Source organism: Chlamydotis macqueenii, chromosome 1 (assembly GCF_036417535.1).
Source record: "Chlamydotis macqueenii isolate bChlMac1 chromosome 1, bChlMac1.mat, whole genome shotgun sequence".
Classification (NCBI taxonomy): domain Eukaryota; kingdom Metazoa; phylum Chordata; class Aves; order Otidiformes; family Otididae; genus Chlamydotis; species Chlamydotis macqueenii.
The window spans coordinates 11,188,962-11,216,019 of record NC_141556.1 but is presented as its reverse complement, the minus strand read 5'-3'; the positions used below and the strand labels follow the sequence as shown (position 1 = coordinate 11,216,019).

Below are 27,058 nucleotides of genomic sequence, written 5' to 3'. Positions count from 1 at the left end.
CAGAAATAACAAATGTTGATAAAAATTACTGCTGATTTGAAAGCACTTAACCACATTTAAAAGCATTAAATGCTAATTCTCTTTCTGAGATTTTTTTCAGCATAAAGCAATCTGTTTGACACATCAAACTCAATGCTTCCTTCAGTCCCTCAACATAAACTTCACAAAGGAAGCCTTGTCAAGGCTAAGAGAGAATTTTTATGAATTTCTTTGCTCACTTTCTATTAATGTTTCATAGTAACTGAACTTGGCAATTTTTAATTATGTATGGTAAAACATATGAAGTCTGCATAAATTCTCATCTTTGAGGCTCATGAAATCATGATTAAAACTACTTTCATGCTTCTAGTCACTTGGTTTTGGGTTTGTGTTTGACAACAAATCTTGGCCTGCACGTGAAAATTTTCAATTGATTACTTCAGTAATTAAGAAGTTAAAAGCAGAATAATATTAAAGTGATTAAAAACCATTTGTGCCCAGTTTAGATAACTTTCAGGTTTGATTTGGGCTTTTCGGAACTACTTCTTCCTCTGTATTTATTTTGTTCATATCAAGATTTTTGATCCTCGCATATAAGGACTTCTTAGTCCTTAGTCCTCTCTCTTTCAGCATATAGCAATTTGTTCAATATATCTAAGTACTTTTATCCCTCTGATGTCAACATCCAGTCATTAAACACTTACGCATCAACTAAAATAAGCATGTCTTTGGGAGATGCAGCTCCTTGGATGTACCTGAAATAAATAAAGGACATGAATGACACAAACTTGAAAATACATTTGTTGTGTGTGAAGGAAGACACTCTTTGAACTCGAAACTAAATCTAGCTGAATCAACAAAATCCTCCTGTTGTAGTTAGTAGGGAAGCATGTGCCATAATTTTCTCTCTTGCTGTGTCTTCTAAGTAAATCAAAGTCCAAACAGCATTAAGAAAGCCTGGAATTTGGATATACTGATCAAAATTGACTATTTTCAGATATTGATTACTGAAAAACATGAATAGTATTTCAGAGCTAAAGATCTTGATGTGAGATGAATTATTTCATCAGCCTAGTCTAATAAAGAATACTTTGTCCTGTGAAAGAGTATATTCAACTAGTACAAATCCAAGTATCACTATGCATTCTGCCTTGAGAGGCTTACAGACAAAAATCACAAGAAACAATCCCACTGTTCTCTGTCTTTTACCGGTCTAGTGATCTTTTTGGTAGTCTAAACCACTGAGAATTTTTTGTAAACATTTGTAGAAGAATGGTTCAATCTCATAACCTGAATTATGTTTGATTTTGCACAAAATAAAAGTTTTTAATTGCCTTATGCCTATTTGATAGTTATTGTTATATCAAAAGGTCCCCACAATTCAACAGTATGATGCACTACAGTGGATACTACATAACAAATAGTGTGATTTGAAATTTGTTTATTGATAAGTTTTAACTGATTTTATAACAATGAAACAGCAATATTTAAAAGCAAGGTCTATTAAATATAAGTAAATAGAAAAAATATTTTCATAGTCGTATTTAAAAAGTAAGTGATGTATATACATCAGTCTTCTAAAGATAGCTTACCATGGTCTTCTGCGAACATCATACAGATCTATTTTGTTTGGAGTTCGACTTTTATCTACCCATGGGGAAGCTAAAAAGAAAAAAAATGTATAAAATAAATTTAAAAATTTGTCTGGACTGTTTTAAATACAATAGTATAATGAATCAATATCACAGACTGTACTATATAAATACAAACATTTTGTATGGATTAAAAATGTCTGTATTTCTGTAATCTCTTTTTGAAATACCTATATATATGAGCATACAATATAATGTGATAAAACTATATAGGTAAAGACCTTAAAGGGTCAAATTATGTTGAAGAAACAGATATTGACGATAATTGACCACTTACTTCAATGGAACCAAAATTTCAATCAAAGTCCTTCAGACTATGAAATAACTTTTTTTTTTTGGACAAGAAAGTACTTCATTTTAAAATCAGTTATAAGTTAATTAATGTTGTATACAACAGTACTGTGCTGGTCTAAAGCTCAGTTATACACCTAAAATGTTATCCATTAACTCCAGAGAGCTTTACCTAGAAATGCAAATTAGAAAAGTGACATGAAAGTATCATTTTTCAGGGAATACAATGAGACATAAATATTCGTGTCTCTGTAAAGAAAATGCTAAGATTAATAACCTTTTCCAAGCATTTACTCCAAGCTTTACCATAATTTTAAGCAAAAGTAGGTGTGTTTTCCCTACTGAAAAATAAAACGAGCTTTTCAAAACCATTTGACAACTTAACGAACACAAATAAAAATGTGAAAAGTTACATCAAATGACATAATGTTCTATAATTTGCTCTCTTGCTGTATGCCAACAGCATTGGGAGAGCTATTTCCTGACATTAATCATTTTTCTGTCTAGGAAACAGAGAAAGATATAGGCAGCTCCAGGATTCTTCCTGGAAAAGGAAGACAAATGGGAAGAATTATGATATCTCTATCCATGAATATAAAAGAAGCCACTAGCTTAGAGCAGCTGTCTATTTTTTATTTTACTAAACGAACCCTTTCCTAAGCGACCATAACCTGAGTTGGCACATTAGTTACCAGAACATTTAAACATAGCACAAGCCACAGGACATTTATCAGTATACATTTATCAACCACAGAACACACTTCATATTGTTGTACACCAGACGAACATCAAACTCTGTACCAGTGTTGCCTATGATCTCAGACTAGACCACCTGACATATCCTTTGTGATCTGAAGGAATAAGGGTCTTTGAAATTTCCAGAAATGAGAAAATAGAACTTTTGAGACTGGTATATGTCAAATTTGTAACTTCAGAGGTGTTCCTTAGGTATGCACAGTTTAAATTCACCAGTATTTTATGAGCTTGAAGCCATGGTTAGCTCATGTTCAATCACAGACTTTCTGTGATTCTAACAGAATATAAGGATATTAAAATATACAAAGTGAACAATGTATGTTTTCTCACCACCTGATGTCCCAATGACCAATACAGCCCATCCCGAGCAGCGATCACAGAAACAAAACCGAGCGGCAAGCAAAGGAGCCAAAGGGAGCCAGCAAGGTAGAGGGAACGATGCCAGCAAACAAGGAAGAAAGATGGATACCAGGAAGGCAGATACCCGCCCTGGCCAGCCCCCACTTATATACTGAGCATGATGTTTATGGCATGGAATACTCTCTTTGGCCAGTTTGGGTCAATTATTCTGTCTGTCTTTCTCCCAGCTCCCTGCATCTGCAAATTAGTGAGACTTGGAAAGCAGGACCGTGTCCTTGGTCTTATTCACAACTGGTATCATCAGGGTGTTTATCAACGTTCTTCACACACAAAATCCAAAACACACCAGCTACTGAGAGGAAAATTAACTCTATCCCTGCCAAAACCAGGACACAAACAAATGGTGATTCACAGAGAATTCAACCACAGGAGCTAAAGAAGAGTGCTTCCGATATCAACATATTCTCCTGTAACAGTCGATACTGACATAGGTATTTATTTTAAATTGAATCAATTTTCTAAAGGCTCACAAAATAACAGACTCACTCCTTCATTAACATAAATTATCTACTGAAAATCATCACATGAACATTTAGCTACAACTTATCTGATATCATAACCTTCAAGACGATGATAGTGTAACTTCACACACTATTTTGAACAACAGTCTAACTGTAGATTCTAAAATAAAATTTACAGAAATATGGGTTAAGATTACATGTTTTCTGTGTAACAGAAAACAATATGAGAAATAATCCAGTTATGTTTTTCTGCAAAATCTGAGAGATAAAAATATATGTTACTGTAATGGCACCTGACAAGTAAGCACATAATTTCCTTGAGGTCAATACCAGTTGCCTAGACAGAACACAGTTCAGAATCGTATCCTTTAGATCAAATATAGTGTGGCAAATCTTTCAGAAACATGAAGTGGAAAAAGTAATACTAACTTAAGCTTGTGAGGAAACACCAAATCATAGAATTTGAAATGCCTGAAACTTTTCCCAGTATTTCCAAAAGCACCTAAAGGCTCGGTATAACAAAAGCTGTTTGTTTTTTTTTCTTGTTTGTTTGGTTGTTTTGTTTGTTTTTTTTTTAATTGGAATACAAACCAGAACAATGCTTTTTAAAAAGTTTTTTTCCCCCTTTCTTTCTATTTCTGTAGAGAACACTCAAAACTCCTGGTTGAAACAGAGTAAACAAAAGGATCTGAAGACACATCTTTCAAAATCACTCTTCAGAGGAGGTCCTCCCATCAAAACTTGAGCAACTAAGCCTTGCAGTAAGTTCTACCATAGTTTTTCAGTAATATCCTGCAACTAAGTTCAAACTGTCCCTTTCTGGCTACATCTATATTACAAAGTTAGAAAGCACAATGGAAGAGGAGACATTCACCAGAACTAGACTATAAACTATTCAGTGCTCCAGTTACACTCTTAGTCCACAAAAGAAACTGTGAATAAAACAATCAGCACACTAATATAATCTGTCTATACCTTTTAGAGATTACTGTGAATTATAACACATTTTCATTTTGGGAGATAGACTGGGTGGTAAACACAACAGCTAAATTCTATTTCTCTTTCACTAGCTTAGCCCTTTCAGTATGCATTGTCCTGGAAAGATTGTCAGCATCTTCAGAGAGATCTGGAGAAGGTCTTTAAAAACATGATTTCTTACCATGACTTTAAAACAGCATTTTCTGTGCCACATGTCAGTAAGTTTCTTTTTCCTAATTAATATATTACCTTCTGTTAAACAAATATAACAAGCACCTACATGCTTAAGTTTCCATGTGAGGAAATTTTTCTGGATTTACACAGTGACTGCAACTTTTTCATCAGATATTAATGGGTGCAGGCTCACTAATTAAGAAATACAATATTTACTGGGAAAATTAGTTTTATTGATTTTTATGATGTTTTCCACACAGTAAACATAACCTGATAGTAAGCTTCTGCATGGCTAAACATAAATAAGGACTCTGCACTTAGTATCTGAAATTTCATTCACACCAAATAAGTGCTGAATTCCCTTTTCAACCTCAAGAATTAACATGATTAAATTACTCATTCATCCTAAGCTCTCTCTGTATTAACACTTTTAATTTTAGGTGGCTATGAATGGTCTCAAATCTATTCACTGCTTTTGGTAATGCTCTGAATATTTAAGGATGTTATTGGAATTGCTATAACTACGAAACTGAAATTCCCTTAGGACAGTTGATCTCCAATGATATAATTTTAATTTACCCTGAATTCATGTTTATTTTTTTTTAAAAATATGTTAAATGCTCTCTATGTAAAAAAATAAGTAATTATGCACTTATAATTATATAGGAAATTATTAGAAGGGATGCAGATCACTGAAAAAGACATGCATTGCCTTGGTGTACAGAGCACACTATAAAGTCATTTGGGAAAGCTGGCTTATGTCTTACTGACAAAAGCCATTATATGGTCTTAGATGAAAGCAAAAATGAAATACACAAAAAGATGATTACACATCTTCCCTAAAAAACCTAAAATTGAAGATCAAGGATTTTGTGATTTATAGTTTCATTTATAAAACTTATTATTTAAAACATGCATTTTAATCAGATGCCTTGGAACATCTTGAAGACATCAGCCTCACCGTATTTCATTGTTGCATACTAGTATCTTTGAACTACCTCAACACTACACAGTTCTCTGTTGCATACATTAGGCTTTAGTCATGTTCTCCTTTGAAGACTTTCTTGTTGACACATGATTAGATTTGATATTTTATAAATTATTCATTGGATTTGGTATTCCTCCCACTTTTGCTGTTTACATTATGGAGATACAGGCCTGGCTATATTTCAAGCATGAGTAAGGCATGCTCTTCTGTAATTTCTGCACACGTAGGGTAGAAATTCTCAGTTTTGTTGATTACATGCAAAATCAATTCAGGCAGTAAGGAAGTTGTCTCCAGGTAAAGCCTAAATGAAAGTATTGCTCAGGAAAGGGAAACCTTGGCTCCATCTGTCCATTTATAATTCATGAGATGATTCCAGAGGCATAGGTGAATGTCATGAGGGAGGCCTACCTCAAAGTCCTGCTGAATGAGTCCTCAGTTACATCTGAGGTCTCTGCTATACTGGTTAGGTACGCATGTGCAAGGAACAGAGAAGTAGGAATGAATTATTAACAGCTTTATATTACTGTAGCACATTTGGGGAAAGAGGTTAAAAGCTGACAGTAAGACAGATAACAAATACCAATTATCAAATCCCAGAAAGCATAATCTTATTCTGACTCCAACTTCATTACCTTTCGTATTGTTTTTTTTAGTGGGGGGGACTACAGTGGCAGGTTCTCCCAAGAAGCTACTGGGAGTTTCCCCTTTGTCCAGCGGACTCGGTTGGGTCTAGGGTGGACCTGCTGTTGGGGAGAGGGGGAGGCGTGAGCCTTGTGGGCCTTGCGGCCCTCACCCTCTGGCCTCCTGCCAGGAGGCCATCTGGGCCTGACTTGGCCCAGCCCAGCTGCAAGAAGTGTAGAGGAGATGTGAAGAGAACGTGAGAGGCATCTGCCTGCCAATTGTGAAGAATTTCTTGTGAGAGGAACGGCTGCAGATGCCAAGGTCAGTGAAGAAGGAGGGGGAGCAGTAATGCTGCTCCTGGCAGAGATTCCCCTGCAGCCCGTGGTGCAGCCCATGGTGAGGCCGGCTGTGCCCCTGCAGCCCATGGAGGTCCACGGAGGAGCAGAGATCCACCTGCAGCCCGTGGAGGACCCCACACTGGAGCAGACAGATGCCTGAAGGAGGCTGTGGCCCATGGAGGGCCTGTGCTGGGGCAGCTGTTCCGGAGGGACTGCACCTGTGCTGGAGCAGTTAATGAAGGACTGTAGCCCATGGGAGGGACTCCATACTGGCGCAGGTGAGGAATGTGAGCAGTTCTCCCTCTGAGAAGGAAGGAGTGAAAGAAAGCAACAAGTGATGAACTGAGCATAACCCAGTTCCCTCTTTCCCCCTGTGCCGCTTGGGATGGGAAGGAGGTAGATATAATTGCAAATGAATTTAAGCCTGGGAAGAGGGAAAGGTGAGGGGAAGTTACCTTGTTCTCTTTCTCATTATTCTGCTTTAGTTTTATTATTAATAATAAATAAATAAATAGTTTTCCCCAAGTTGAATCTATTTTGCCCATTACAGTAACTTTAAGGATCTCTCCTTGTCCTTATCTCACACCTCGAGCCTTTCCTACAAGAAAGATGGGGAGAGGCTGTTCAGTAGGGCCTGTTGTGATAGGACAAGTGGTAACGGTTTTAAAATAGAGGAAGGTAGATTTAGATTAGATATTAGGAAAAAAATTTTTACAATGAGGGTTGTAGAACACTGGAACAGATTGCCCAGAGAGGTGGTGGAGGCCCCATCCCTGGAAACGTTCAAGGCCAGGCTGGATGAGGCTCTGAGGAACCTGATCTAGTTGGGGATGTCCCTGCTTCTTGCAGGGGGCTTGGACTGATGATCTTTAAAGGTCCCTTCCAACTCTAACCATTCTATGATTCTATGATTCTATGATTCTATATTATCTCTCCCTGTTCCCTCAGAGGGTGGGGGGAGTGAGAGAGAGACTGCGTAGGTTGGTCCCAAGCAGGGCTAAACTATGCCATCTTTCTATCTCAGAGGGTTATTACATAGTCGTCCTCAATATAGCATTTACTGGGGTATATAAAACCAAGTATTTGTTAAGTTGAGTTTTACCTTGCTATCTTTTAAGAAAACATTCATGGAGACATTAAAAAAAATCCATAAATACAGACAACTTAATTCCCTGTGCCAGATTCCATGCAGTCTGGAGCCAAGTTTGAGGTGCAGTGTACTGCTCATACTTGGTCCTTAGATTCATTTCTCATTTTCTCTGATCTTTCAGTGAACTTATGTAAACAAACTTGCATTCAGACATGTGATTGCCCACATTACTTGGGAATTGTGGTATTCCTCAGCTTACTACTCAGAAAGAAGTAATGTAAATTTCAGTGTAGTAGCAGCATCTTTGCAGAATTACTTAGTTATTTTTCTGTAAGAGGTGAAAAGTGGTGAGATATGGTAGCTAAAAATAATAAACAACTGTAACTTTAAGAGTCCCTAACATTACTCATTGTAAAGTATTTTGCATTGCTATACTTAAGATATTTATATCATAACGATAACTTGGATTAATAACTGATTAGTACTATTTCCCTAAGACAGAGATTTTTCCTGACCAACTCCATGCTACCACAGAAGATGTTCAATCAAGACTAAACGCAGGTATTCCTTAACAATTTTACTCAGATAACGATTTAAAATTGCCAAGAGCCCAAATTATATTCAGGTAAAATCTATCTAACATAGACAGCTCTGTGCAATGTCCTCTGTAACTCTTATAGCACCATCACCATATAGAAAATAGAGGATAACAATCTAACAGCTTTTTTCAGGGTGTATTACTTATGTGGTTATAGGCAACAGTGGGTTAAGTTTCATCTCAAATCAGTTCAGCAACAAGTTTTACATGGGAACAGTCCATACGCAAACAAATCCATTGCTTTATTGGTCTCAATATGCCAAAACAAATAAAAGTTGTTTGAATGTGTAACACATTCTGCAGTCTGCAACTTGAAAATAACGTCTCAAATGGCTCTATGCTATCTCAGTTCAGAGACAAATATTTCTGCTTTCACATGTATAAACTGAATTTCATCCTCAAGAAATGTGTTGCTCATGTTGGTTTCACCTGGACTAGCCATCATACCCCCAAAGGGGGCTGGAGTATTAGAGCCTGAGAAGAAGAGGCACAGAAGCAACAAGATGTTTTGTTGCTTTTTTATTCTTCTTTTTTTCTTATAAGAGCAAATTCTGGAGATTTCAATTTGTATCGTAAAAACACAGATATAGTATAAACTTCAGTATGAAGGAATGGTGGCCTGCTGGCTACAGTTGCATTAACTCACTAGAAATAATGCATTATCCTGTCACTGGGTGGATCTGCTTGCACAACTACAACATTCAGTACATCAGGTTTTTTTTTAAATGAGACACAACTGAACATATTGTAGGATTTTCCTTATTATGACTACAATTAGATCCAAACCATGTCCCTTCCTCCCAGATTCCACACACACACACACACAAAAAGTGAACAATGCTCAGAGAGGCTTATTTAAATGTAAAAAGTAGAATTTAGACACTAATTGCACTAATTTATAAGCTGCATTACTGGGAAACTGTTTTGAGTTTTCTTTTGTTTTTTTTACTTTAAAGGCTCCTGTACACGTTGAGTTGTTAACAAGAACTGCCAGCTACAAAATATTAAACTTTTTGCAAAGAAAATGTGAAGTTCTTAGTTTTTCAAGGCTTTTGATTCATTCTGTATGGATTTTTTAGGCTTTCTAGTCTCTTAGTATCTGCTTCACTAATGACTTTCTTTGGAGAGTTCAATATCTTGGCTGCAACACTATTGTTTCCCATTAATGGTTAACACAAGAGCAGCTGTGCACAGCAAGTCCTTCATTTGGAGAGATATCATTTTATTTTATTAGAAATTGATTTTTAAAGCTCTTCCATTATTAATATGTTTAAGCAGGGAATGCTCCAGTAGCAGAGTGAGACCTGCTTCGCTGATACCTGGAAATAGGTTCAAGATTTTTTTATTATTATTATTTTTTTATTTTTTTATGAAGGGGAACAGATAATACTAGCACTTCCCTATATTTTTAACCCAAGAATGTTAACACTTTAGGGACAAAATTATTTTTCTGGATAATCAGCGCTGCAGCATTATCTTTTCTTTATCTATGAATTTCTCAGTTTCACACTTTGTAAGCCCTAATTACATAAGAATATCCTAGTAAAACAGTGGCATGAGTGATGTAAAGAGACTTTTCTCTAATTAATTAAAGTTCCCATCATATTATACTTATTTATCATACAGATAAACGAAGTAAGGCTAAATACAAGGCAAATCTACAGTAAAAAAAAGGGAAAGTTCTTATCACTGTACTCTTCAGCATCTATATTACAAAGATTCTGAGAAGATTAACACACTTGCTGATGTCTAAACAATGATATGAACTTAAGTATGAGTGAATAAATATAATAGCACATTAAATCTTAAAAAAAAAAGATGTTACACATATTCCTGGCTTGCATCTCTAACCTTTAGTGATGTTTTTATTACTTTTAAGCCAGAGGGTGTTTTGAGGATGAAAATTAAGCAATGAGTTGTAGGCCATGCAGTACATATATACCCTGCAGTATAGCATAACATAATCTAGAGATGTCTGAGAACATCAAGCCTCCTAAAACAGGACTGAAGAACCTTGTAGTATAGAAGAAACAAATCAGTGTCCAGTGCTGTCCATTGGGAAGGCTGCCAGCATGAGTTGTCCCTTCAGTAACACTGTGGGGCTGTCTAATAAAATTCTAACTTGTTCTGTTTATTAGTACAGATACAAGTTTAAAGCTGAGGGAGCGGATGTGCTTAAGAAACACCTGTATGCATGATTAAGAGATGCTCAGATGTGCTTAAAGTAACAATTAAGATTATGTAGGCACTCAATTCCAACACTGCAATCTTGTTCAGTATCTACTCATTTAGCTAAGAAGGACTTTAGCTTCACAGATACTTTACAACTTTAATTCAATACTTCTCAAACAGAGACATATCTCCATAATTAACAGGACTGCCAACATGTCAAAATGCTACTTCATGTCTAGTTCACCCGGAAGTCTGGCAAAGAGTCGGGCTCCTTAAGAAACACTATTTCTCTTCATGAGTATAAAGTTCCTAAAGTTCACCTAAGAAGCTGATATTGTAGTTCTTTTTACTAGTTTTCTTATAGTCATATGAGCTTGGAGATAGCCAAAACAAAGCCCTCCTCTACCCATTTTCTTTCTTCTCCCACCCTTCTTCTGTAACATGGGTAAGGTCAAACAAAGATGACAAATATGTCTGCCTAGGTTAAGTTATAAGAGAAGGGCAACAGAGCTGCAGGCTGCTTTTTCCTCTATGAAAAAACAAACAAACAAACAAAGCCAAATCGAATGGAAAGAATTCACAGAGCTATGCAGCCCTATCAGAGAGTGGAAGTTGCCAGACATACCATAGTGGGAAAGCAAGGTTTAGATATAATTTTCTATACTCCCTTGTTAAATCTCCAGATGGAAGTGGGAAGATTTGGAACATCTGGGAATGGGATAGTCTTTCTTTTTCAGTTTTATTTTTGTTATGAATTGCCTCAACTTTTTGGATCTTGACCAAGTGTGGAACATTCCCGCCTTCAGCACACTGCAGACAAATGCTGTCACACTGAGTCTAGGTTCAACATTTCTTCATAAAAGATGCTGAATCTATTCATGCATCATCACGCTACAGTTATTACTATATAAAACCCAGTAACTGAATCTGAAACTATCCATATCAGTACTACCCTTTCTGGCATTACCTTTGGCAAATACTTCCCTGAGAGAGCTGTCGGTGTTGCTAATCAGAGAGGTATTTTTTACTAAACATTCATCTAAATATAGAGTGTGTTTTCCTTTGAGTAATTCTTTGCAGCCAAACTTTCTTAAGTGTATGCATTGCTATGACTAGAAAGCCTCCTACATCATTTCGACTGCTGTCTGCAGTCTAAAACAAAATGCATCCTTTGTTTAAAAAAAAACCAACAATCAAAGAACAGAGAGAGGTGTTATGTGGCAAATGGCACATAAATACAAAGTGTTTTCTAAATTGTTTAATTAGTAATTGCTACAATGAAAATAATATGCTTCCCATTGCTGTATTTTAATGAAACATTGATTAACAATTATAATCCTCATTAACTCTATAATTAAGAAGGATTTCAAGATTAAAAGAGGAACTGGTTAGTTTGTACCTATACTTCCAAGTAACCTGCCAAAAATTTGATATTAAATTGTTCTTTCAGATAGCTGCTTTCTAAAATGTAGCAGTGCAATTAGCTGGGTAGATGCCTCACAAAATGTAAGTAATTTAATAGCTGTTAAACCATATTAAACTGCTTTAATTAAATTAATTTATTTCTGTGTACCAGATTTGACCACTGCTCTGTGGTTAATTACAAATTAAATCTGCAGTTTGATCTGTATTAAAGTACCTTTCTGTCTACATGGAGTCAATGAAGCTCTATATGTGCGAGTCCACATATAGAGTCCAAAATTGTTTTTAAAAAGTTTAATTTTTTAAACTCCTGCCACCGAAGAAAAATATATTTGGGAACAATATTATAAAACAAACAAACAAACAAACAAAACTTGACCTATATTACAGATTTTAGGTGGCCCTGCTTGAGCAGGAGAGTCGGTCCAGGTGATTTCAAGAGGTTCCTTCCAACCTCAACTATACTGTGATTCTGTGGTTATTGTCACTTCTTTTTACCTTTTATGAAGGCATCAGATATTCTATATTAGATATTCCATATTTGGTGAATGAAATACATCCTTCCAGAATCTTCATCTACTTCAAGTGTCTATTTAGAGTATCTTGCCCTCTGAGGAACACCATATTTCCCCTTTCCTTTTAAAGCATTCCAGAAATGAAAGTTTTGGATATTAAAATACTCTGTTCTGATATTTGCAATTCTATGTCTTTGCAAGATTCAATTGGATTGGAACGAATTGGTAATTTCAATAATCTTGCTAAAATGCTGTCAGATCACTGCTTTTAATCAGAATCAGAATCTACTGAAATCCCGTGTCCAGACTAGAATTAGGTAAGCGTATGTACTGCTTACAAGGTGAAGTTTATGAGCAAAAATGGCTCTGGTAATTATATGCTTGCAACATGAAAACCAAGGCATTACAGTTGGCTGTGAAAAAAACTCACTTAAAATGTCTGACCCATTGGATTTCAATGACTTGATAATTTTACCAGTTTGTCTGTTAACTCGTTTTTACAATTTTAACATATTTTAACTAAATTGTGATATATAACTTCAAAGGCAAGAATGAGTATATATTACGTCCTTCCTGAAAGTTCCATTCACTTTATTTGTTTATTCTTCTGGGCTCTTTTGTTAAACTACTGTTTACTTACTCTTGAGCTGTTCAGAGCCCATGGAATAGCTAGTAGGAATCTCAAAATTTCTCTTGGCATCTTCATATCAAAACGGATGGTTGCCAGCACAGTAATAGAGCTTAGCATTTATCTTCACAAATATGCTGCCATTGAAACTAATGAAAATGTTGATACAAAGCACCCTCACTAATCTTTATCATTATTTTAGGTAAGACACACTTTCTTAAAATAATTTAAATTAAAAAATTTCATACTGACTCTTTAAATTAAGCTGATTAAAACCCTAACCGAACAGGTGAAAAAATAGGTTTGAGGCCCATGGAGGTATCTTGCATCTTTAACTCTTCTCTGCCATTTCTGTCCTGATGTTTGAGAATGAGAGCTGAACTGAGTATATTCTAGAGAAAAATAGTTAATAAACAAAATGAAGTAATGTATTGATCTACAGAAAGAGAAGCGGACCTCAATGCAGTCTCTAATGTTTCTATTGGGGCATTTTGTAAGGTAAAGACAAGAAGCTGCTATACAGTTCCCTTTTATGCCTGGCACTGGTTCTGCCGTCACTGCAAATATCAACATATATGTGTGTTTATTAATATATTTCTAATACTTAGCTTTCTTGCACATCGGTATCTATCAAGCTACAGAAATATCTTCCTAAATCTAGTTTATATGGATTACATATTTTCTTATTCAAAACAAAACAAAAGGTAACATCACACAGAGTGTGATTTTCTTCTCAATAAAAATGACACTTTGCTTAAGGAACATTTGATGGACTAATTAAGCAATAATATTAAAGGAAACAAATACTTTGGTACTGGGACTTCCTGTACCTGATGCTGGTAGTTATTTTCATAAAATATTTTCCTATTCTTATTCTACTGCATTTAATTATTATTGTATCTAAGCCTAATAGCATTTATTGTATTATACAAAGAAGGTCTGAAGAAAGGAAGTGCCATGCGTCTCAACGTAGGTCATAATCAGAAGGAAGCTGAGACAGAGGAACACAAATGTAGCAAAAATGCAGACAAAGCACAGCTGAAAATTATATTAAATCATATGTGTGATGCTAGAGGAGTGTATATAACAGTACCAAAACCAGAATATATGTAGGAAACAATCGAATGTATCTAATAGAAAAATAATCTTCTCTTTCACACATACTTTCCACCCATGAGGTTGCACATAGAAAGGTCCCTTCATACCGCTAGTTACTATAGTGACAAAGACAGCCCAAGAGCCTACTTAGGACAGAAGTGATGTACTGCCTAGCCCATTACTCAAGGCAGTGGGATACTATCAGATAGAAGCATTAGTTCAAGAAACCTGTGACTGAAGACATGCTCTATAGCTTAGAGGTACTAAAGATCAATTTTTTTAAAGGGAGGAAAGACTGAGTAGATATATTTCATATAATAATGAGCAGACTTACCTACATATTTTAATTTTGATCTTTGATACTTACAAAGTCTTTCATGATGCAGGCTTAACTAAGGTCAATATAATGATTTACAATTTATAATATAATTTTAAAACAGCAAATGTGAAAAGAATCCATTCCAGTATGAAAGTTGATTTCATTTTCAGAACATTTGTTTGTATCAGCAAGGTGAGACAAATAGGTTACAAAAAGGGAAAAATTGACAACCTTGCACAAAGACCTACTCTAAAAACCTAAAACCCAAAGGGCTTACCAATTTGAGCTATAAACGGAAGGAAATGGGAAGGAGAAGATGAACAGAACAATGCATATACACCTCATGGACTTTCAGACTACTCCTGGATACTCTGTGTGTGTATGCAGAACTTAAGAACTGGCAAATTACCCAGGAATTTATGAAGTTAAATTCTGACAGGACTAGACAACTAATAAGGACTTAGGAACTTAGCAATGGAATAAGCAGGAGGTGTGAGGATCTCAGTTTTACAGTATATATTTGTGTTTAGATGGAGCATATACAAGCAACATGTCCACCTGCAAAATAGGGAAAACAAACTTCTCCCACTTTATGGAGGTCTACAGTCTGGAGAAGAGAAGGCTCTGGGGAGACCTTATAGCAGCCTTCCAATACCTAGAGGGGTCCTATAGGAAAGACGGGTAGAAACTTTTTTAGCAGGGCCTGTTGTGATAGGATGAGGGGTAATGGTTTTAAACTAGAAGGAGGTAGATTTAGACTAAATAGAAGGAATACATTTTTTACAGTGAGGGTGGTGTAACACTGGAACAGGTTGCCCAGAGAGGTGGTGGAAGCCCCATCCCTGGACACATTCAAGGCCAGGCTGGATGAGGCTCTGAGCAACCTGATCTGTTTGGAGATGTCCCTGCTTCTTGCAGGGGGGTTGGACTAGATGACCTTTAAAAGTCCCTTCCAACCCAAACCATTGTATGATTCTATGATTCTAGGCGCTCTAAGGAAGAACACATTGAGATTCTGAGGCTTCTGTGTTCTGTTGGTAAACAACTGGAGTAGGCAGGTTAGCTAGACATAAGAATATATTTCTCTACATGTGAGATAATCTTACACTTGAAAATTTATTTCCTAGAGATTGGCACAGAGATGCATTTAAGAAACACTTCTTTTTCAGCACTTGGAAAACATCACTATAGAGTAAACTGTGACAAATGGTGACCCCAAACACACTACTAATACATCCCAAAAGCATTGAAATGGAACATTTGGAAATAAAAGAAATGTGAAATTAGCATTTTCAATATTATTTTTTTCTGCAACATCTCACTGTATTTATTTCATGAGCATCTAGCATGACAAAACAAACAGGATTCAAGTGCTATCAAATATTCTTCCTGTAAACTAGCCTAAGGCAGTTTCTCTGCCTGTGTTAGCAATTGTGCTAATGATACACTAACAGATTTAGAATAATATCCGCCACCCTCAGAAAGACAAATAAGCTTGTATAAACAGAAGAGAAAGGATCTCAAAGTTTTTCTTTAGCCAGTTGTAGGTAAGAGACAAGACACTGCACACAATTGTCTTGTGTGTAGTGGACACATTATTCTGTCATTGATAACAGCATCACCTAACAAGAAGAGCAGCAGCAAAGGCAGTATGCTTTGCCTTTCCATTAGCTAGTATTACACATCAAAAATCAAATTAAGGCTACTGATGATCTAAATTCAGTAAAATATCATCTATTTAAATTAATTAGTGTGATCCAGTAATAGGAGTCTTTGACAACTGGAACAGATGCTGGCTGAAATAATCAAGCTGTATTCATTAAGCTTGGCTCTAACAGCACAGACATAATTGTCAGAGATCGTGGATTCTGCAGGACATAAACATAGTATGATGCCATCATGTTTTCACTGACTTTAACCATAAAATTATCTGTCTAGTCACTATTTAAAAAAAACTAGACAGGTACAAAAATCTCACTGACAAATACTGAACTGATTATTTACACAACACATAGAAAACAATTCAAAAATAAAATTTAATTTCAGCTTTTCAAAGAACATAATCTTCTGTTCCTCTTATTGTAAAAAATACTAGCTACATATTTCAGCTCCACTCTCTTCCCCCTCATACCAGTTTTATGCCAGAATAATTCCACTGTCCTTGAGTTACTTCTGATGTACAGAAATTGTATCTATGTAAGAAAGTAATTTTTAGTTATCTTTTCTTGCTTGAAAATACCACAAAATGTTTTTAAGTCTGTATGTGGCACAGGACAGTGTTTTGGGAGACTTCATTTACCTGGGTAATACCTAGCGAGGCCAGTTGCACTACCGAAAACCTGCCATAATAAAGTGGGGTCTTCTTCTCTGTTCCGCTTGAATACATCATCCAATGCTGCAGTCCAGTTGAGTTCATTTAAAACTATTGTTGCTGTCAAAGATAAAACATATTTGATATTAGAAAGTTACATCCTAACACAAACAATAACGACTACAAAAAGCAACCTGAACTATTGCAGAAAGTAGTGACTTATTATTTATTAGTAATTTATTTAGTTTTATTTAACTAATAAACAAAGTAAATTTAAAGAAACACACTCCTCTTTATTGGAAATTTTTTTTAAGTTCCTCATGCTCTCTTCTTCCCATTGCATTAATTGTATGCAATAGCTGTTGGTTTATTTGCAATGACGATGAGTTATTTGAACGGTAACATTAAGGTGGACTGCGTGCACAACAGTACTCATTATCGCCTGCTAACAAGATCTTAATGTTCATAGTTGAGATCACTTACAGAAAGATCAGCAGTGTGAATGTTAATATTTATGAGTTGTGTCAGTTCCACAATGAACTTAAAATATAAGGAAATTCACATTTCAGCTAAACACTATGTGGCCAGTTATATAAAAACTTATATTCACAAATTTGTCCTGTACCAATGCTTGTTTTAATCAACCAAATATATTATATAATAAATCAAATATATAATATTTTAACATGTTCTATCCTTTTTTTCTAAAAAAAAAAAGATATGTTGGGAGACTAAAACTGATGAACACTGGTACAGTAACAGTCAATTGACTATAGGCAGTAGTCAATGACATTTTACTGTAATACAGAATACCCTATGATATAATTTATGATAAATTATGCTTTTGACCTCATTTAATCAGCTGTAAATATCTAATTAATTTAAAAAAAAGTCTTAATAATGTTAGGAAATAGGAAGTATTCAGTTAAATAGAGAGTAAGGACGTTCTCTTGGTTTGGTCACTAATTCTTTCTTTTGTGTTGTTTAATGGCATTGTAAGTAATGTTTCTAAAACTGAAACACTGAGATTAGCAAGCCAAGAGTGGAAAGTGAACTACAGGGGAAAAAAAACATTTTAAAACAGCTAAAGATGTAGGTATAAATCATATGAAAGACAACACTGTCAACAATACAGATCCTGCGTACACTATGATATTGCACACAGGAAAGAAAATTCAACTTCTCTTGCAAATGAGCAAGTCAAGCTGAAATAAAAACAGTTCATGTTTAAGGCACACAAGTGGCATCACAGAACAAAATTTGGTATGTAGGTCTATATTCTAGCTCTTTGTTACTGTGAAAGAAAGAAACAATAAAAATAAAGACAAGTTGAAAGCTGACATTTGACAGACCATTTCCAAAGTGAGGTTGTTAACAAGTACTAGAAAAAAGAGATCGCACATTAGATTTTATTTGTTTGTTTTTAAAGGTTAAGGAGAAAATTGCTATATCATGTGTTTTGTAGAAAAGTTTGTTTTCTTCAAAGTAGTTGTAAGATAATATTATTCTCTCAAGACACAGTTTTTTATAGAAATGTAAAATTAAATTTCCATCTTTTGCATTTCCCTGTAAGCAATAAGCTTATACTACATACCTGTCTCTTTGTCAAGTAGATAGTTATAAATATATATGTTTACTTAAGAAAGAGGAATAATTCCCTGAGGCACCATGAGAAGTTAATTATAATTTTTAAGTGGTTACTGCTCACTTATCTCTTTTAGATCGAGTTTGATCTACTGTATAATTAAGCATTATATACAGACTTTGTAAACTTGACTTTATTTCAGATCTTACTTCCAGAAGTGGCTTCACAAAGTCATTAGAAGCTCTGACCTTTACTTACTCAGAAAATAATTTCCTTTCGTGCTTGAATTTTTTTTCATGTTATCGTTTACTCATCTGATGTACTGAGTACCCAGCCCAGTGAAAGCCTATGCCAATGGTTCCCAGTGGCATTTAGGACACTGGAGCTTAGGATGCTTATTTAAGGCACATGGGAGACAATAATTCTTACCTCTTTGCCAGTTGACAAATTATTTACTTTTCAGAGTCCTCTATGAATTCCCGAGCCACATAACAATATAAACCAATGCATTTCTTTTGCCTTGGGACCAGACTTAAAACTGCTGCAGCCTCTACCCTCAAATTTGTCAGTGACTTTACCACCCCGGTCAGACCACTGATATCCCTGTTCAGCAAAACATTTAATCAGGAAAAAAATATTTTTAAGTTAATCATATTCATAAATGCTTTTCTAAATTTGTAACCATGCCCCCTATCAAATAAACTCTTCACATATACAATGTGATACAATATTCTCCTATGAGGACAGACTGAGAGAGTTGGGGTTGTTCAGCCTGGAGAGGAGAAGGCTCTGGGGAGACTTTATAGCAGCCTTCCAATACCTCAAGGGGGCTAAAAAAAAATGAGGAGGGACTTTTGACAAGCACATGTTGTGATAGGACAAAGGGTAATGGCTTTAAACTGAAAGAGGGTAGATTTAGACTAGATGTAAGGAAGCAATTTTTTACAATGAGGGTTGTAGAGCACTGGCACAGGTTGCCCAGAGAGGTGGTGGAGGCCCCATCCCCGGAAACATTCAAAGCCAGGCTGGATGAGGCTCTGAGCAACCTGATCTGGTTGGAGATGTCCCTATTCCTTGCAGGGGGGTTGGATTAGATGGTCTTTGAAAGTCCCTTCAAACTCAAACCATGTTACGATTCTATGATTTATAAAGAGATTATTTCCTTTAGACAGTAAGCTTACAAATGCATAAATGATATTAAATAAATATGTATTAAACATTTACTATACATTTCCAAATACTGTTGCAAGAAGTATATATGCAATATCATCCAAAAATGCATTGCAAAGAGTTATATATAGAATCACAGAACCATAGAATCATATGTGAACCTATATGTTTACACACACCTCTGCACATACACAGTCATCTATATAAAAATATGTATCAAAAATACATGCATATACAAAAAAAAGAAACTAAGGAGATAATCCACAAATAGTAAAATAATAAAGTACTGAAGTACTGAATGGATGCATTGGAACTAATAATTTCAACATTTTATTAGACTTCTTGAGATTAGGCTATAAAGCAAGAAATATAGCTTACTAGATCTTAATTGTAATATTTGTGGAGAAGTGATGCTTTATAGTCAGTGTCAAGAGTTTTATGATCTTATTTACGTCTCACTTGCCCCTTCCTGCTTCTCCTCCTTCTCTTCTACAACTTTCTCCCACAGACAAATACAACACCCTCAAAAAATGCAAGGACTTGAAGCGGGGGAGGGGGGGAGAATACAAAACCAACACATGATGCTGGAATTAAAAAAAAAATAATAATGTGGAATTCAAGATGAGCAACAAGAACAGAGTATCCTAACAGCAGTTAAACAAGATAAATCTGGGAAAAGGCTACTAACAGTATGTAACATATCTGTTCTCAAATACCGAAAAACAAATCTTCCTGCACCCCAGAAATTCATAGTTAAGTGCCTGAGTCTCATTTTAGAAATAAATTTTAACAGCACACATGTAAGATTCAGCACATATCACCTCCCTCTTAATTCACTCTCTCACTACAATTGCAAGAATTTATGCTTGGAATAGACACAGAGTTTATTTGGTGGGACTTAAATGTAAATAGCTGATTGTACAATCATTAAAACAATTATTCCTGGAGTAGTTTGCTATTTGTAATTCAAACTTGCTCCCTTTATTCAGGTTGTTTCTGTTTGGGATTGTTTTTTGTTTGTTTGTTTTTTCATTCTGTATGGAAGTATACTTATATAGAATGTACCCACATTTGCATTAGCAAGTCCAGTAATCAGGGAATAAGGAAAAGGATGCTGGGAATTTTAACCTTAATCATTTATTTATCTAAGTGCTTTTGCCACAACTTACATTACTCTTTTGCTTCTGTTAAAGAATATACCCTGGACTTCAAAAGACAAGTTGTCAATCAAGTCCTCTACTTTTTTCTTAATATAATACATCTGGTAATAGGCAATTTCAAACCAATATCTCTAGATTCTGGTTTAAAGCTTACAGCAATGGATCTGAAACTTGTCAACCAAAGAAAAGCACGTAAAACCACTCATAAACAGCAACAAAATTATTGTTCAAATGGTTCCTACTAAAATATCATGATTCTCAATTTGCACATAAAAATCAATGCAGTGCTACATACACTAGCTCATTGTAAAGACCATGGCACCTGTCAGAATACTCTAATTTGAGAGACATGGATTTATATTGACTTCAGGAATATAGTAAGAATTTAATTACTTTCCTGTTATTTTAAAAAAATGCACTTTACTAAAATAAACGTTTAGAGGTTTTATAGCCACACCTATTGAGATGCTGTATATCCTAGAAACATTTGCCTTTCCTTTTGAGTTAACTTCCATAAAGGAAAGTGCTTTTGACTGATAATTGGCAGAAAATCTAGTTGGAGACAAGTCTCCAATGAGCTTATTTCCAATTCCGCTAAAAGAATTATTTGAAGATTACTACTTCAAAGCACTTCAATTGCTACCTTTCTCTTGAAATTGGCAAGATGAAAAAATAAAATTTACCATCACACAATAGGAAACATCATTCTTTCTGTCTAATTCCCCTGAATTCCATCCATGTTTTCCTTTTTTCCCCCTCTTCTTTATGACATGAGGTTTAGGAGCCTTGACAAGGAATGGATTCAATCTTCCTCTGCAAATGCAATCAATAAAAAACAGAGAGCACTACTGTGCTCTCTTTAAAAGAACTGGAATACACTTCTGATGATTTATTCAATGTATAGGCCCTGGCCTGCATACAAGGCAGAGTATAACTTTATTTGAAAAGCCTGACAGCTATTTACTATATCTGAAAGTGTGTCAGCTGCTGTTCCCTGATGTGGCAGTCACGCATACGACAGGGAGAGCAGACGGGAGCTCCTCAGCAGTTCATTAATCTTCTTTCAGTGTGTGGAATGTATTACACTTCCATATCCTGTTTAATGAAGTTTATTCATTGATTTATTTAAAGATAACACTGACTAGTTATTGTTATGAATGAAATATATGTTTGCAATCAAATATTACAATATTTAAAAGTGGGCATAGAGGGATAACACAACTGTAAGTGCATATTTTTGTATGTATGTGTGCAGACACAGATGCAGACACATCTGTAGCCATGCTAATCAGATATTACAGAACCTCTGCTGAAGGTATAAACTAGTCTTCTTTATGACTTATGTGTGTAACTAATTTTTTCAAGATTACATTCCTTCCAGTTAATGTTAAATTACATAGGATGTTAGATGGTCTCAACTGTGATTGGAAAGTTGTACTCCCATCTCATTCTATATCAGACTAAGAAGAAATGATCTTTTTTATTTTAAGGTATTTTAAATTCAATTTTTGCACTGGCTTATTTATACATGTGTGTGCATATACACACACACAAATACAAATTCCCAAATACAGTCATTTGAAGAACTACTCAATCCTTCAAATTTAGATGCATGTTTTAAGCCATCTACTTCTCTCACGCAAAGTTCAGCATTAGCAAAAGGCCAGAACAAAGGAAAGATTATAGTGGCTCCAAACTGAACACTATCTCCAAGGTAACTGGTCCTCAGAATGGAATCAGAAATACACATTTAGATACTTAGGTTTTCCATAGAAAACCTCAGGAAAGTGTCCAATTCAAAATAACAACAATTTAAAAAATCACAGCTAATTAGAAACCAGTTAGAATAGGATAATAGAAAAGAAAGAGAAGAGAAAGAGAACTGGGAGAATTGGGGAGTGTTTTGTCCAACCTCTCTATAGAAGTTAGGCAAACAAATCTGGGCTCCAAAGGATGCACTTCCATCTACTTACACTGCTAGAGGACCCTGTTAAGATACAGGCACGGATCGTAGCGGTGTGTATCTACAAACTGCATGCTTTAAATGTAGTTTGAACGCATACTCCATAATACCAAATTTATCAGATTAGTTACAGACATTGAAATAACTTGTATTTACTTTTGAAAGCATCCACCAGCTGATTTGAAAATATTCTGTTGTGTGTAGGTTTACTATATTAGGAACTAATTACGTACTTTGAAAGGTAAAGAATTACAAATGGTAAAAACATTACAAAATTAATAAACTTTGTTCTTTTTTATAAAAAAAAAAGATTTATGAATGCAAAGGAAATACATTATTTTCATTCAAAGCATGGATGGAAAAGAAAAAAAAAGTCTTAAAATTTAACATACAATAGCTATTATATAGTGGCATTTGCAATTGGATAGGTCATTATTTTAAGTGATGGTCTGATGAATCTTGTATATATAAATCAGCTACAAATACTCATTTTGAAAGTAGCATTTGTATTTCTTATCATAACAGAATTTAAAATTACCAGATAATCAGATAAACATGACTACCATTTGTGCAATATGTATTCAATGGTGCATAAAAAGTAAAGTATTAAAATACAAATTAAAAAAAATTATAGAGTAGATATTTTACACTCTTAATTATAAAGATAAATGATAAAATGTCATGTACTTTTTTCTTTAAATGAACAACTTCTCTACTCCCCATTAGATATCTGACATTATGTCCCAGACACTTCTATAAATAATTCTCAGAAGAAGCCACTGAAGTCTAGCATACTGTTGTGTCTATGTCAAATCAAGTAAATTAATTGGCAATGCCATACGCTGTCTGCTGACTGGCTTAGACACCACATGCTGATAGTTAGAGAAGCACAGTAAAAGCTCATTAAAATAAGAAACACCCAGGAGAAGGAAATGAGAATAAAAAAGTCAAGAAGAGAAGATGGAATTAAGCTCTTATTAGAGCTCAACAAAAAAGAGTTAATATAATGCAGAGTCATAGACTCTTCAGTACACACTCATAATTTTTCAACAAGATATTTAAAAAACACAAAAGACACCATTATTATATACTGTAACCTACTGCCGATAACAGTATTTGTGCATCTTATAAGTTGGGAAGGAGGAACGTGGACGACAACTTCCTCCTGCAGGCGACAGAGGAGCCGACAAGGAGGGGTGCCATGCTCGACCTTGTGCTCACCAACAGGGAGGGGCTGGTGGGGGATGTGAAACTAAAGGACAGCCTTGGCTGCAGCGACCATGACATGGTGGAGTTCAAGATCCACGGGGAAGCAAGGAAACTACACAGCAAGCTCTCTGCCCTAGACTTCCGGAAGGCGGACTTCGGCCTCTTCAGGGACCTGATGGGCCAAGTGCCATGGGAGGCTGCCCTGGAGGGAAGAGGAGCCCAGGAAAGTTGGTCTATATTCAAGGAGCACCTCCTCCAAGCTCAGCAGAGGTGCATCCCGACAAAGAACAAGTCGGGCAAAAAGGCCAGGAGGCCGGCGTGGATGAGCAAGGAGCTCCTGGACCAACTGAAAGTAAAAAAGGAAGCCTATAGAGGATGGAAGCGAGGACAGGTAGCCTGGGAGGACTACAGAGAGGCTGCGCGAGTGGCCAGGGATCAGGCAAGGAAGGCCAAAGCCCTGGCAGAACTGAATCTGGCCAGGGACATAAAATGCAACAAGAAGAGCTTCTATAGGTATGTAGGGGACAAAAGAAAGTCCAGGGAAAATGTAGGCCCCCTCCAGAAGGGCACTGGTGTCCTGGCTACCCAGGACATGGAGAAGACTGAGGTTCTCAATGACTTTTTTTGCCTCAGTCTTCACCGACAAGAGCTCTTGTCCCAGCACCCAAGCTGTAGAAGGTGCAAGCAGGGACTGCGAGGATGAAGAACTGCCCATTGTACTCGAAAAGCAGGTTCGGGATCATCTGAGGAACTCAAAGGTGCACAAGTCCATGGGTCCTGATGAGATCCATCCGCAAGTCCTGAGGGAACTGGCGGATGAAGTTGCCAAGCCACTGCCTATCGTATTTGAGAAGTTGTGGCGGTCTGGTGAGGTCCCCGATGACTGGAAGAGAGGGAACATAACCCCAATTTTTAAAAAGGGGAACAAGGAAGACCCGGGTAACTACAGGCTGGTCAGCCTCACCTCTGTGCCTGGCAAGGTCATGGAGCAGATTCTCCTGGAAACCGTGCTAAGGCACATGGAGAGCAAGGAGGTGGTTGGTGACAGCCAACATGGCTTCACCAAGGGCAGATCATGCCTGACCAATTTGGTGGCCTTCTATGATGGGGTGACGGCATCGGTGGACAAGGGACAAGCAACTGACATCATCTACCTGGACTTGTGCAAAGCTTTTGACACTGTCCCGCACGACATCCTTCTCTCTAAACTAGAGAGACATGGGTTTGATGGACGGACCACTCGGTGGATAAGGAGTTGGCTGGATGGCCGCACTCAGAGAGTGGTGGTCAATGGCTCAATGTCCATGTGGAGACCGGTCACGAGTGGCGTCCCTCAGGGGTCCGTGCTGGGCCCGGCCCTGTTCAACATCTGTCTGCGACATGGACAGCGGGATAGAGTGCACCCTCAGCAAGTTCGCCGACGACACCAAGTTGCGTGGTGCCGTCGACACGCTGGAAGGGAGGGATGCCATCCAGAGGGACCTTGACAGGCTGGAGAGGTGGGCCCATGCCAACCTCATGAAGTTCAACCAGGCCAAGTGCAAGGTCCTGCACCTGGGTCATGGCAATCCCAGGCACAAATACAGGCTGGGCGGGGAATGGACTGAGAGCAGCCCTGAGGAGAAGGACTTGGGAGTGCTGGTGGATGAGAAGCTCAACATGAGCAGGCAATGTGCCCTCGCGACCCAGAAGGCCAACTGCATCCTGGGCTGCATCAAGAGAAGCGTGGCCAGCAGGTCGAGGGAGGTGATTCTCCCCCTCTACTCTGCCCTGGTGAGACCCCACCTGGAGTACTGTGTCCAGTTCTGGAGCCCCCAACATCAGAAGGACATGGACCAGTTGGAGAAGGTCCAGAGGAAGGCCACGAAGATGATCAAAGGGCTGGAGCACCTCTCTTATGAGGACAGGCTGAGAGAGTTGGGGCTGTTCAGCCTGGAGAAGAGGAGGCTTCGGGGAGACCTGATAGTGGTCTTCCAGTACCTCAAGGGAGCCTACAAGAAAGATGGGGAGAGGCTGTTTAGTAGGGCCTGTTGCAATAGGATGAGGGGTAATGGTTTTAAAATAGAGGGGGGTAGATTTAGATTGGATATTAGGAAAAAATTTTTTACGATGCGAGTTACAGAACACTGGAACAGGTTGCCCAGAGAGGTGGTGGAGACCCCATCCCTGGAAACGTTCAAGGCCAGGCTGGATGAGGCTCTGAGGAACCTGATCTAGTTGGGGATGTCCCTGCTCCTTGCAGGGGGGTTGGACTAGATGACCTTTGAAGGTCCCTTCCAACCCTAACCATTTTATTATTCTATGATTCTATGAACGTTGGTTTTTGTGTTGCTTCCTGTAGTATTGAAATATCCCTGCATGGAATAATACCTGATGTAAACTACCATACAGTATTTTAGATTTTTTTTTTTTTCTGGGAAGACATCAAGAAGACAAAATATATGAAAGATATTGTTGGTTAGAGTAGTTTTGGAGGACTTCCAGATTTTGTAGAGCCATGCACAGTGTAAGAACCTAAGTAAAATGAAAAATAGAACAAACTTACTAAAGTAATTGCAGTACCTCCACATTTTTTTTATTAGTAGTTTTTGCATGTGACTTCAATGTAGGCCCTCTAATTGGAAAGAATTCCTTCTTTAAAAAAAACAGATGAAGCATTTTTTTTAAATAATTATGTTGTATTTTTATGGAAATATCAGGGATTAAATATCAACAAAACATTCACTTAGAAAGTAATGATTACTATATTACACATATTAACTCTAGTCTTCCTTCACTTTGCTCTAATTTTTGTTAGCATTTCAAAGGATACCATAGTGACACTCAAATTAAATTAGCTATAGAGATATGCTTGATCTTTAATGAAGATTTCTCTCTATAAAAATAAATTAATTAGGTGTTAAAAACAAACAAAACCAATCAAAAGACTGACTGGAAATGCTATTCCGGAATACCTTATTAAACTTTGTCTTCAATCTATCAGGATACCACCACTTCAATAACTTCCCAGTCACTAGAGCACCTTACAGGATAAGTAAATCCTAAGAAGTAGCTAGGTTAAGTGAGAAGGAAGAGCACTAGAAACAGGCCAACTTATGCAAAAATGTCTCCTACTTCATCCATTCTGCAATATTTTAACTATTTTTATGATTCCATTATA

The 27,058-nt window shown here is 36.7% G+C and overlaps 1 protein-coding gene across 3 annotated transcripts in view; it reads right to left on the bottom strand.

Annotated features, from left to right (window-relative positions):
• Positions 1-27,058, bottom strand: part of CACNA2D1 (calcium voltage-gated channel auxiliary subunit alpha2delta 1) — a 405,284-nt gene that overhangs the window by 106,450 nt on the left and 271,776 nt on the right. For all 3 annotated transcript variants that reach the window (XM_086745696.1, XM_086745707.1, XM_086745713.1), the window contains exons 7-9: positions 16,800-16,931; positions 1,572-1,641; positions 684-734 (exon numbers count right to left, since the gene is read on the bottom strand). In XM_086745696.1, coding sequence (XP_086601822.1) covers positions 684-734; positions 1,572-1,641; positions 16,800-16,931 — 253 coding nt within the window. The remainder of the gene's footprint in view (positions 1-683; positions 735-1,571; positions 1,642-16,799; positions 16,932-27,058) is intronic.